We start from the raw sequence: 12,780 nt of genomic DNA, 5'->3' as shown, positions 1-12,780 counted from the left end.
TTTTATTTTATGTGTATGAATGTTTTGCCTACGTGGGAAAGCTGGGTACTCACTCCATCTGCAGGAGGCATCCTGACTGCTGTGCTTCTACATGGGAGTACAAGAATGCTAAAAATTCCCTCGAAGTCCTGGAAGGCTCAAAGGCTTCTGGCCCATCTGCTGGCCTCACCCTGCCTCTCTTCACATCTTTTCCACTGTGCAGACAGTATAGTTTAGAAGCAACAGCATAATCTGTGGGTGTCATTTGAAAGTTCTCTGAGCATTTTCAGATCTCACAGAGGTTCACCAAGAAGACCTCATAACACCCTAACAGGAAGGGGTAAAGGGAACCTTTCCTGAGAGGTTGTATCTCCTTGTTGGAACCCCTAGATGAGCAAAATTGGGTGTTATAACTAATGGAGAACAGCCACACCAAACTGTCAAGGGCCATTGCTGAGGGTAATTCCTGTGTTTATTGAATTTTGGTAACTTATTATTTTGCAGTGCTGGGGATGGAACCCAGGCCCTTGTACATGCTAAGCAAGCACAATACTACTGAGCTATATTTCCAGCCCTTAATTTATATTACTTTTATCATCATAAGGGAAAATCATGAATAACCAGGTCCCCAGAGGGTCGGCCTCATCCTCCTCCCCAGCTCACTTCCCCCTCCCCTCCAGCATTGCCAGTCAGCTGGGCCCTCCATCCCTGTGGCAGTTCTTTTACACCCATAAGGACTGCTTGGTAAATGCTGCACTCATGGCTGATGAAACTGGTGAGTTAGCTCTCTGTCTCTCCTTAGACTATGTCTTCCCAGACCTAACTGAGAAGGCAGCTTCCATGGAAGACCCAGACCAGCCTCAAGAGCTGCCAAACTTCCCCTCTACCCTGCCCAAGATGGATCTGGTTGAGCCTCCTTGGCATATGCCTCTGGAAGAGGAGGAAGAAGAGGATGAGGAGGAGGAGGAGGAGGAGGAGGAGGAGGAGGAGGAAGAGGAGAGGGAGAAGGAAGCAGAGGAGGAGGAAGAGGAGGAGGAGCTGCTCCCCGTGAGCGGGCCCCCAGAAGAAGCCAACATGCAGGCCCCTGACTTTTCTGTATTGATCAGCACCATCAGCAGCACCAGCAGCACCAGCAGCCAGAGTCCTGGGGCCACCAGACACAGGCAGGAGGATTCTGGGGACCAGGTCACATCAGGCATGGAGGTGGAGAGCAGTGTGGGGCCCACCTTGTCAGCGCCCTCGGTTACCCCAAGTACAGTGACCCTAGGGGATCAGAACTTCAGTCAGGAGGTTGGAGGCACCAAGATGCCAGCTGGGAGGCTGGAGATAGAGTCTGAGGTCCCCCAGGGAGGTGGTGAGGAGGCCACTGTGGGAGCAGCCGGCTCTGACAACCAGCAGGAGGAGCTGCCACTCTCCCCATTCCCAGAACCTGAGGCTCCAAGTGGGACTGAGGTCCCCATCAAAGGCCACCTTTACCCCAGGACCCCAGCCTCTTTCCCACCTGGACCTGGAGAAACCAAGCTGACCCCTTCCTTTGCTACTTGGGGACAAGAAGGTCTCAGTCAACAGCCCCTAGAGGGGCAAGCAGCAGAAGCTCACTCAAGAACACCATGGGACACTGCTCAGGTAAGGCAGAGGCACAGGCAGACCCTGCTGTCCCCTGCGTCCTTACAATGACAGTAGCAGTGCAATGGAGGGCTGACCACACCTTTCCCACCCCACCTTCCAGCACCTACCCACCCAAGTCAGTGTTCATGAGCATAGACCCCAGGAGGAGGGGAAGTGTCCAGTCCTCAGATGTGCACTGGGCCACTGGACCCTATAAAACAGCTTGAAGTCTCTGGATGAGCCCCCTGGCCTGGCCTCTCCCCTTCTTTAGTCTTGTGAACCTAGGGTGGAGTTCCTATACCTGGCAGCTCAGGAGGATGTGGCTGGCCCTAGCTGCCCAGAACTGTGGTGGCAGGCACCATGGTCTCTCCTTAGGTTCCCAGTGACGCCTTTGTTCTGTCTCCTATACAGGTGATCTGCAAGGACTGGAGCAATCTGGCTGGGAAGAATTACATCATCCTGAACATGACAGAGAATGTAGACTGTGTGAGTGCTGAGCTGGCCCATGGGGAGGGGCCAGGGCGGCAGAGGCAGAGGGAGGCACCCTGTTGGGTCCTTTCCACAGAGAAGCTGGCCCAGCCCAGGGCTGAACACCTCCCACCTAGGAAAAACCAAAAAGAGGGCTTTCCTATTTAAAAAATTCTAGAGGCTCTTTCCTCCTCGCTTCCGTGGGCTTGTATTTGTTCTGTTTGCATGTTTTGGGTTTTGTTTTGCTTTGCTTTGCTTTTTTTGCTTTTTGCCCAGGATGCTCTCAAACTCACTATGTAGCCAGGGATAATCTTGAATTCCTGATCCTCCTTCCTCTGCTTTTCAAGTGTCGGGATCACAGATGTGCGCCATTGGGCCTGGTTTTATGCCATTTGGGGGGATAAAATCCCAGGTCTCATGCTTGGTAGGCAAGCCCTCTACCAACTAAGCTACATCTCCAGTCCTTCCCTCCTGTTTCAATTTAAAGGAATTTTTGTTTGTTTTTGTTTTTGAGGCAGCATCTCCCTGTAGTCCCAGCTGGTCTGGAACTCACTATGTAGATCAGGCTGGCTTCAATTTCTGCCTCCCAAGTGCTGGGATTAAAGGCTTAAGTCAGTCACTATGCCTGGCTTAAAGGAATTATTTTGTTTTTATGTGCCACATGTTTTATTTCTCTGATGAGATTGAAACCTGTTCTTTCTGTCTTTTGGGTTTTGTTCAGATAGGATCTTGATATACCACCCAGGCTGGCCTGGAATTTCTGGGCTCCAGGGAATCTCCCACCCCACCTTCCAAGTGCCAGGACTACAGGAGAGTGCCTTTGTACCCAGTGAAATCTTTTTAAAGTTATTTTCATCTTGGGTATGGTGATGCATGCCTGAAATCCTAGTACTTTGGCAGCTGAGACAGGAAGATCTAAGTTTGAGGTAGCTTGGTGCATAGTGAGATGCTGCCTCAAAAAACCCTGTCTGAGTTACTTTCTGCTTTGTTCTTAGATTTTCGTATGCAAGGCCTGCAGGTGTTTGCTCACAGCTCTACAGGAAGGCCATCAAAGGGCTAGTGGGAAGGTTTCACTGTTGAGAGAGAGAGAGAGAGAGAGAGAGAGAGAAATTGTGCTCAGAGCCTTGTACATCTCACGCACTAGGCTCACTCTCATTGCTAAGCCATGTCTGGGCCCTCTGATGGGAACCGTGGGTTTCCATGAGGTGTGGATGGTGTTAGTTTCATTCTGTTGCTGTGATGAAACACTCTGATCAACAAAAGCACCTTGAGGATTAAAGGGTCTACTTGGCTCATGTTTCCAGGTCACAGTCCGTGACTGAGAGAAATCAGGAAGAACTGGAGCAGAAACTTGAAACAAAAACCGTGGAGAAACACAGCTTGCTGGCTCATGCTTTGATAGCTTATTTTTTTTTGAGACAGGGTCTAGTTGTAGCCCCAGCTTGCCTTGAACTTGCTATGAAGACCAGGCCGGCCTTGATCTCACAGAGATCCACCTGCCTCTGCCTCCCAAGGCCTAGAATTAAAGGTGTGTGTCACCACACCCAGCTTTACTAGCTTTTTCATACAGCCCATGACCACCTGCCAGAGGACTGGTGCTGCCCACAGTGGGCTGGGCCCTCCTACATCAATTAATAATCAAGACTGTGTCACAGACGTGCCCACAGACCCACCTGCTCTGGGAAATTCCTCAGTTGAGGGTGCTCCTCTCAGATGAGCTAAGCCATGTCAAGTTGACAATCAAGGCTGACCTGGGCAGATGGTCACTGTGGCTCCTAGGCTGGTGGTCTGGCTGGGCTATTTCACTTGGAAGTTCCTAGTATCACCAGATCCTTCCTCCTGGAGTGACTAGACTGTGCACTGAATTATGAAGAATCATTGCCAGTGTTCTGGGAGCCAGGATGGGGTGGAGGTTGGGTGTCTCTGTTTTATAGATACGCACACATGCACACCAATGCTCATTAACTTTGGGGTGCAGCATGGACACACACACAGAGTTGTGCCTGGTGCCCTCAAGATTAGAAGCCCTCTGTTTTACCCTTTTAAAGGAATGAATTCTCAGGGTCAGTGTATGGCTCAGCAGCAGGGGTTGCCCATCATGCACAAGGCCCTGGGTTCATCCCCAGCACTGGGGAAAATGTAAACACCCCATGTTCTCCAGGCAGAAGGACACCTTGTCATTGGTTGCTCTGGGAGAGGACAGGGATCCAGTTGTTTCCTGTATGACATGGACTTCAACCACTTCCTATTTTTAGTAACATTTTCTTCCCTCTTCCAATGATCATCAGGGCTTACCCAGGGTACCTGGGAGTGTGAATCAGCATCTGACTGCTGCTCAGCTTTCCTATCTGGGCTGAGTTCGCTCCTTTGGTTTGATAAAGGAGGTAATTGTACCACACATAACTGCTCCCAGAGGTTCAAACCCCATGATTCTGGCCTCTTTTTTTTCTTTTGTGGCTTTAGAGCTCAAATTCTTTATTTTTGTTTAATGAGGTTGGGGGGGAAAGAACAGCATGTGTTCAACCCAAAAGTGATGGATAATATTGGTCCATGCTCCCAGCAGCTTATACAGTGATGAATTTGAACATCTTGCTGGTGCTCCAACGTCCTATCTTTGGCCAGTGAAAAACTCTTCGAGTTGGCCTCTGCCTCCTTTTGGTCAGCCTGATGCCTGAGATTCTCTTTGCTTCCTGGTATAGGAAGTCTTGGCTCACCCCCTTTCTCTAGGAGTCCTTATTCTTTATGCTAGGAGAGACCTGGACCCAGCCCCAATGGAAGAAATGCAGGTGCACACAGCTTTGGGGCACATGCTTGTATACTTGCATAGTTTTGCATGGTTTGGGAACACACATATGCACACAATAGTTTCAGGGCACACTGATTTGGGGTACACACTTGCATACCTCTGGGGTGCAGTTGTACATTTGCAGTTTTAGGGTTGCCCACACTCACTTTCATTTGCATAGTTTGGAGGCACCCACATATACACAGCAGTTTTGAGGTACACTGTTTTGGGGCACACAGTTGCATAGGTTTTGGGGTACATACTTGAACAATAAAGTCGGCAGTTAATATCTCTGGTTTTTGAAGCAATTCATAGATATTAAAATGTTTTTATTATTTTTTGTCCTCTGTGTTATTCTTGTTTGGAATGTGATATCTATTCAATTATCATTTCATGGTAGGTTTTTGTTTAGTTTTGTTTTTTGAGACAGGATTTCCCTGTAGCCCCAGCTGGCCTGGTACTCACTATGTAGACCAGGCTGACCTCAGTCTCACAGAGATCCACCTGCTTCTGCCTTCCAAGTACTGAGATTAAAGGCATTCGCCACCACACCTGGTTCATGATAGGTTTTTTTTTTAATTCTAGTGTAAATGTGGAACTTGCCATCTAACTGTGTTCGTTCAGTGTTAAGTTCATTCACATGGCGAGGAAACAGATCCTGAGTGTCTGTTTCCTTCAGAACTGAACCTGTCCATTCACAGCTCTCAGTTTCTCTTCCTCCTTCCCAGCCGAAGGCAACTCCTTTCCTGCTTGCAGTTTCTAGGAGTTTCACTTCTTTGACTCCGCCTGTGTGATCAGACATCTGGCTTTTTCCACTCTGCATAATGTCATCAAGTCTTGTATATGCTATGTTGGGATTTTTAAAAAATATTTTAGTGTGTGTGTACACATGCACACTTGTGCCCACAGAGGCCAGAAGTCGGATCCCCTGGAGCTAGAGTTACAGGCAGTTGTGAGCTGCCCAATGTGGGTGCTAGGAACCAAACTCAAGTGCTCCCTGCAAGAGCAGGAAGCACTCTTAACTGCTGAGCCATCTCTCCAGCTCCCACTCAGGAGATTTTTAAATAAATATTTTATTTATTATTTTTATGTGTATGAATGCACTGCCTGCATGTATGCAAGTGTACCCGTGTTATACAAAGACTGCAGAGGCCAGAAGAGGGCATCAGATCCCCTGGAACTGGAGTTATGGACAGTTGTTAGCTGCTATGTGGGTGCTGGGAATTGAACACAGGTCTTCTAGAACAGTAAGTGTTTTTAACCACTGAGCCATCTCTCCAGCCCCTCCCCCCAACTCAGGAGTTTTAAGGCCAAGAATGCTCCACTCTGTATGAACCATGTTTATCCTTTATCCACTGGTGGGTGTTTGTGACTCAAATGTAAGCTGCCTGCTGCTCCTTCATCCAACAGGGAGCACCTGGGCACCGTTTTCTGGTGCATGTGCATGGAGCTGCTGTGAACACAGGGCACGTGCATCTCTTCAGTGCTCTGTTTTCTATTCTATGAAGTATATCCCAGAAGTAGGGTTGCTGGATCATATGGTAATTCTATTTTTAATTTCTATGAGGAACCCCCCATCCATTTTATATTCCCAACAGCCCAGAACACTGACTTCCAATTTTTCCACATCCTTGTGAACACTTGGGTTTTTCTTTTCATGTTTTTAATAAAGTATGAGGTCTTGTCTTGAGGTTTGGGCACCTATTTTTTTTTATTAGTGATGCTGAGCATTAGCCTTTATTACCAACTCTTGACATATTTACTCATTTCATTCTGATGCTTTCTTATGGCTTTACTCCTTTCTAACTTTAGTTTCCTTTTTCCTGAAATATGTCCATGTTAATCAGTTTTCTGCTGCTGTGACAAAATGCCAGCACTGTACAATGTATAAGAAGAAAAGGTTTATTTTAGCTCATGGTTTCAGATATCTTGGTCTGTGGTCAATCTGTTGCCTTTGGGCCTGTGGTCAGACTGTGCATCATGGTGGGAGTGAGCAGTGGAGAAAGCTGATCTCATGGTGGGCTGGGAAGCAGAGACAGTGACAGGAAGGAGCCAGAGTTCCATCTTCAAGGCCACACCTCAGTGACCTAACTTCCTCTCACTAGGCTCCACCTCAGAAAGATTTTTATACCTCTTAACAATGCCATGGGCTGGGGGCCAACCTGTAGTGCATGAATCCAAATCTCCACACCAGCCTTTAGTAGCTCTTTCTGCAAAACATCTCATACTTTATGCAAAAGCACCTTCCTCCCTCCCTTCCTCCCTTTTCCTTTATTTCTTTTTCCTTCCCTCCTTCCCTCCCCCCCCCCAAGTACCAGGGCTTAAACCCAGGGTCTCATGCATTCTAGACAAGCATTCCCCCCAATGAGCCATGTCCCCAGCCCTCTTACTTTTTGAGACAGGGTCTTGCTTAGTTGCCTAGGCTAGCCTTGAATTCAGTCTGTAGCCCAGGCTGGCACTGAACTTTCCAGCCTCCCATCTTCCCCTCCTGAGTAGCTGGGGTGACAGACCTGTGCCATGAAGCCTGATGCTTCTTTCACTTTCTTACATTGTTTCCCTGTATATTTTTATTTATTTTTTGGCCTTTTTGAGACAGGGTCTCCCTGTAGCCCCAGCTGGCCTAGAACTTACTATGTAGACCAGGCTGGCCTTGAACTCATAGATATCTGCCTGCCTCTGCCTCCCAAGTGCTGGGACTAAAGGTGTGTGCTACCACCCTGGCATTTTCCTGTAAATTTTTGTCTTAATGTAATCTTAAACTTAAAGAAAGAATAGTACAAAGAAATCCCACCTGCCCTTTAGCCCAATTCATCTCATCTTTTCAAAGCATTGAGAAAAAGTTGAAGGTATCACTCCCTTTGGCTCTACCCCTAAATACAAGTTTTCATTTCATTAAAGCAAAGTGTATTTTTTTTTCAGATAACCAGTTTCAAAATCCAAAAAATTAAAATACCGATACAAAATTATCATCAAACTATCTACCTTATTTGGATTATGCACTTGCTTGAAACACAGGGTTGTAGCTTTCTCTCTCCGGTCCAGGATGTGCCAGCACCAAGCACTGCACATAAATTGCATGTCTCTCTTCTCTAGTCATCTACTAGTTTCCTACCAACTGTGGTATGTTTAAAGAAAATGGGACACTGTGTGTAGAAAGTGCTCGAGCCCCTTATCATGAGGAAAACACAGGGAGGAACGTGCCTGCTGTCTCTCAGGGAAAGTTTTACAAGATGGAGTCCTAGTTTCAGAAATTCACCCTTAAGATCAGAAGGAACATGGAAGACTTGCCAGCCTCTCCTGCTCTACCCAAGATATGGAGACAGGAAGGGAGCCAGAAAAGATGGCAGGCAAAGAAGCAGAAGGGTAATCTTGGAGTTCTAGAAGTCAAGAGAATCCTTGCTATCGAGATGGAGAATCCGATCCTCTGCCCAGCGTGAGAAGTACCAGGAACATGGAGAGGAGTGTGGGTAGTCCTCAGAGAGGACTGGAAGTGTTGTGTCCTTTGCTTCAGTGCAGAGGGCTGGACTGCCAGCAGGGTTGACCTAGAGGATAGCCATTGTCCCAGGACCTGTGACACACCTGTGACACACCTGTGAACCCTACCCACATTTCAGATGGGGAGACTAAGGCTCAACAATGTTGCTGAAGGTCAGCGCTAATAAATTTCAGAGTTAGAACCCAGGTGCAAGACTTCCCCCTCCCTACCAAAGTGGAATAAGTCTCTGTCTTCTCAGCCTCTGGGTAAGCCAGGCAGGCACCACTATCCAGAAAGAGGTGGCACATATGTGGCAGAGCATGGAGGGCTGATGAGTCCCAGCACAGGCAGGTGAGGGCCTGCTTTGCCTTCCAGCATCAGTAGACACTGACTGCTTGACCTTGGGGCTTGCCTGACTATTGTGTGGTGGCCTCCAGATCCATTGTTGAGAACCAAGCTGCTGCCCAGCTTGATAACCAGGCCTGAGCTGCCCCCAGCAATTACTATAGTAACAAGGAACAGGTCCAGCACTTAAGTCTCCCTGGTTGATTTTAGGTTGACATGACAACCAGGGGATAGCTCATTATCCTGGGCAGAAGCCCATCAAGAAGGGCAGCTCACCTCTGCCTCAGGTGCCACAGGAAGATATGGACCCGCATGGTGACCCTGGAGGTGGCTGTGCCTTCTGACAGCTTCAGTTCTCACAATATCCTAGAGAACTGAGCAGCTGGGAAAAGGGTCTAGCTGTGGCCTGAGGAGGGTAGGGGAAGTGGGTTCGAGGTTTTGCATGTTAAAGGAAGAAGCTTCTGGAGAGAAGCTGGATGACCAAAGGAGGGTCTTTTCCAAAAGTCAGGTATGAGCCTAGCAGCAGGGGCCTAGCCTCTCCCGATCATACTGTATTCCTGTGGAGCGCTGGACTATTGTTTTTATGTTACATTCTGTAATTATATTTGCACATGGTCATCTAAACAGTGTAGTAGAGTCTAATGGGAAAGAGGTCTCCTCTCAGCCAGTTCCCAGGATACACTGAACCATTTCTGTTGGGTTTTCAATTTCTTGCTGTGAAAGCACTCTGACACAGCTGTCTGTCAGGCCAGTGCTGGCCACATGGTGAGATGACCAACAGAGGAACCCCCTTTTTCTTCATGCCACCCCTGCTCTCTAGTGGCTGTTCAGTTCTATGTCTTCTCCAGTACTGCACACTCGCTATGGGCATCATGAGTAGTGCTCCTGGACGCTTGGGCACTCTAAGCCCCAGTTCTGTGCTTGTCACTGTCCATGGACAGACTCACATCCTCTCTACCTGAGTGTCTCTGGAGCAGGCCCTCACTATCACTGTGGCACCTGCAGCAGAAGGGGAACCGAAGAGTTGTGTCTGTCTGTGCCCACCCTTGCCCAGCTCTGTTCCAGAGCTGACCAGGACAGCCAGAGGGCCTTCCAGGCCTTTGGGCACTGGCCTGAGGGAAGGCAGGGGCAAGCTGATGTTCATCCTTGAGCTTGGCTCCTCTGACCCTATAGGAAGTGTTTCGGAGGCACCGGGGGCTACGGCTCCTGGCCCTGGTGGAGGAGGTACTGCCACGCCACCGCAGAGGCCACCGTGGAGACTGGCACATCTCCCTGAGCAAGCCCAGTGAGAAGGAACAACACCTGTTGATGACGCTTGTGGGCGAGCAGGGTGAGTGGGGGATGTGGAGGTGCAGCAGGGCTGTTCTGGGGTCTCCAGGTGAGCAGATGTCTCTCCTCAGGCTTGTTATGGGGGCCTAGGAGAGCAGAGAAGGCTATGGAGCCAGGAACCCCAGATAGCAGGATGCTGGTGTGGGGCTCAGGGTGGAGTGATGTCTGCATTTGGGTGTGAGGAGACAGGTGCAGGTCCAAAGCACAAACTGTAAGGAGTGGGCACCACACACTGTGAGAAGGGGACCCTTGGGTTAGTGTCATACCTGTCACATGGTGTCCTCATGAATCAACTGAGTAGGAGGCAGGCCAGCAGAGAGCAGGCATGGGCCCTGAGGCTCCCTGTGTGGGCCAGAACCAGAGTATACAGAGCGGGCTCAGGCTGGTTGTTCAAGAGGCTGTAGGTCAGGTGGTATGAAGAGACACTTCAGGGACACTGTGGTGATAGTGGCATATCTCCTCCAGGGGTGGTGCCCACCCAAGATGTCCTTTCCATGCTTGGTGACATCCGTAGGAATCTGGAAGAGGTAAGTGTGCAGAGACTTGGCCCCTCAGTGTCCCCTCCTCCTATCCTTGACCCTCAGAATCCACAACTGCCCCAGGGGTGCCTCGGGGCCCTGACCATCTGTGGGACACACAGAACACATGCAGAGGACCAAAGGACCAACTGGACAGTGTGCAGTGGCCAGGGACAAAGGGCTGCACATCCCCAGAGCATTGAGGAGGTTGAATGGGATGATAGGGAAACATGAAGCACCTGATGGAGGGGGAACAGGGCAGGCTGCAGAAACCACAACCCCTGCCCCTGCGGTTGGGGAGGGAGTGTTGAGGCCTGGGAAACAGCCCTGCATTGTGGGAGGGACCATCAGGTGTAGTCTTCTGCCCCCTGCTGGGCTGCTAGAACACATGCAAGCTGGAAGTTCAGACCCCCAAATCCCTATCCTCCAGACCACCTTCTCTTATGGGGAGGGCCTCCTGATCTACATCCCTACACCTGCTTTCTCTTCCTGGACCTCATGACCTGTTCAGTTTTCCCTTTGAGGGCTCTGCTGAGTTTGACACCAGGATGTCACACAGCCCCTCATCTGTCAATGCAGAGGAGTGGGGTATCCACTCCTGGCTTACATAGGCCAGGCTGTACTGTGTTCTCACTTGGTCCCCTCTGCCACTTCCGGGGGCTGTGAGGATTAAATGAGGTGAAAGCTCAAGCCCAGAGAGGTCAAGTGCCTTACTTGAGATTGCCCAGCCGGTAAGAAGCAAGCCTATGTGATGGAGAGCTGCTGCTCTGCTTGGATGGCTCCTGAAGATCAAGATCTTCCCAGCCTTGAAAATCTGAGCTCACGAACGCAGGTGGGAGGGCACTGAGACTAGGCTGGCTGTGACCTCTTTGCGCAGGCCTGCCTCCCTCTTCTTTCTGACCCTGGATGTTGTATCCTTACAGAGCTCAGCTGAGCATGGCTAAAAGGCATTCAGGTCTTGGGAACTGTACATAGGTTGGGGGCATGTGTGAGACTTTAGCAAGTACACTGGTAAGTAACTCAGAAGGCAGAAGGGAAGCACTAAAAACACACAGAGCCTTTGCAGAACCACCGCCTGATACCTCACCTTCCTTGCTTCTCTCCCTCTGCCTGAAGCTGTTATGTGCAGGGACTCTGCCACTGGGAGAGAAGGCAGGCCCAGTCAGGGCAGTGTGGAGGGGTGCTAGGGAGCCACCTGCGGTCTGTGGCCTTGACAATGGGAAACTGAAGCTGGGCAGTCCAGGAAGTGGGCTGTGTTCAGCCTCCCCACATAGTTTCTTGCCCACATCAGGCTGCCTGGTCCACAATGGCCAGAATGACACCAGAACCCCCACTAAGGTGGAAGCTATGCTTCTGGGCCCTGACTGTGTGATGGACTTGAGTGGGGACAGGTATGGGGCCCCATCTAGCTGGGCCATGCATGACTGGCAGCTTGGAGATCAGTCTCAGTGGGGAACAGGGCCACCAGTCTCAGTGAGGGACAGGGCCACAGCCAGGTGCATTCAGAGGTGGGTTGGGGCATTAGTCACAGAGATGGGAAGGGTCTGGTGCCATTCTTAGATGGCTCCCCAAGAAGAACAGAACAGTGTGCCCCTCGGCACAGGTCCAGGTCCCAGGACCTTTACTGGCCCCAAACCCATCCCTGTAAGGCTAGCAGCTCTCAGGACCTCCGCTGAGGCCCGGCCCCGTCCACCCCTAGATTGGCATCCAGAGCTACTCTACCACCAGCAGTTGTCAGGCGCGGGCCACCCAGGTGCGCAGTGACTACGGGACGCTCTTTGTGGTGCTGGTGATCATCGGCGTCATCTGCTTCATCATCATTGTGCTTGGCCTGCTCTACAACTGCTGGCAGCGTCGGCTGCCCAAGCTGAAGCACGTGGTGAGCAGGCCAGGGCTGGCTTGTGGGAAGGGTGGAGTGCGGCTCATGCCAGCCCATGAGATGCACCGACCTGGCTGTGCTGAGACCGGCCTGGGAGCCTGAGCGCTGGCTCTGTGGCTGGCTCTGCAGGGAGGTGGGGAGCTGTACCGGGCCTGCTCTACAACTGCTGGCAGCGTCGGCTGCCCAAGCTGAAGCACGTGGTGAGCAGGCCAGGGCTGGCTTGTGGGAAGGGTGGAGTGCGGCTCATGCCAGCCCATGAGATGCACCGACCTGGCTGTGCTGAGACCGGCCTGGGAGCCTGAGCGCTGGCTCTGTGGCTGGCTCTGCAGGGAGGTGGGGAGCTGTACCGGGCTCACCAGGGGTCTGTGTGTCGTACCCGCCCCCCCCACACACC

General features: G+C 50.6%; 1 protein-coding gene across 2 annotated transcripts in view; it reads left to right on the top strand.

Annotated features, from left to right (window-relative positions):
* Podxl2 (podocalyxin like 2) overlaps positions 1 to 12,780 on the top strand; it is a 38,943-nt gene that overhangs the window by 24,964 nt on the left and 1,199 nt on the right. For both annotated transcript variants that reach the window (XM_029561326.1, XM_008828567.2), the window contains 5 exons: positions 782 to 1,605; positions 1,999 to 2,073; positions 9,834 to 9,990; positions 10,455 to 10,516; positions 12,207 to 12,386. In XM_029561326.1, coding sequence (XP_029417186.1) covers positions 782 to 1,605; positions 1,999 to 2,073; positions 9,834 to 9,990; positions 10,455 to 10,516; positions 12,207 to 12,386 — 1,298 coding nt within the window. The remainder of the gene's footprint in view (positions 1 to 781; positions 1,606 to 1,998; positions 2,074 to 9,833; positions 9,991 to 10,454; positions 10,517 to 12,206; positions 12,387 to 12,780) is intronic.

This window comes from Nannospalax galili, unplaced genomic scaffold (assembly GCF_000622305.1).
Source record: "Nannospalax galili isolate Female #2095 unplaced genomic scaffold, S.galili_v1.0 scaffold332, whole genome shotgun sequence".
In the NCBI taxonomy this organism is placed as follows: Eukaryota; Metazoa; Chordata; class Mammalia; order Rodentia; family Spalacidae; genus Nannospalax; species Nannospalax galili.
This window is presented reverse-complemented; position numbering and strand designations above follow the sequence as displayed.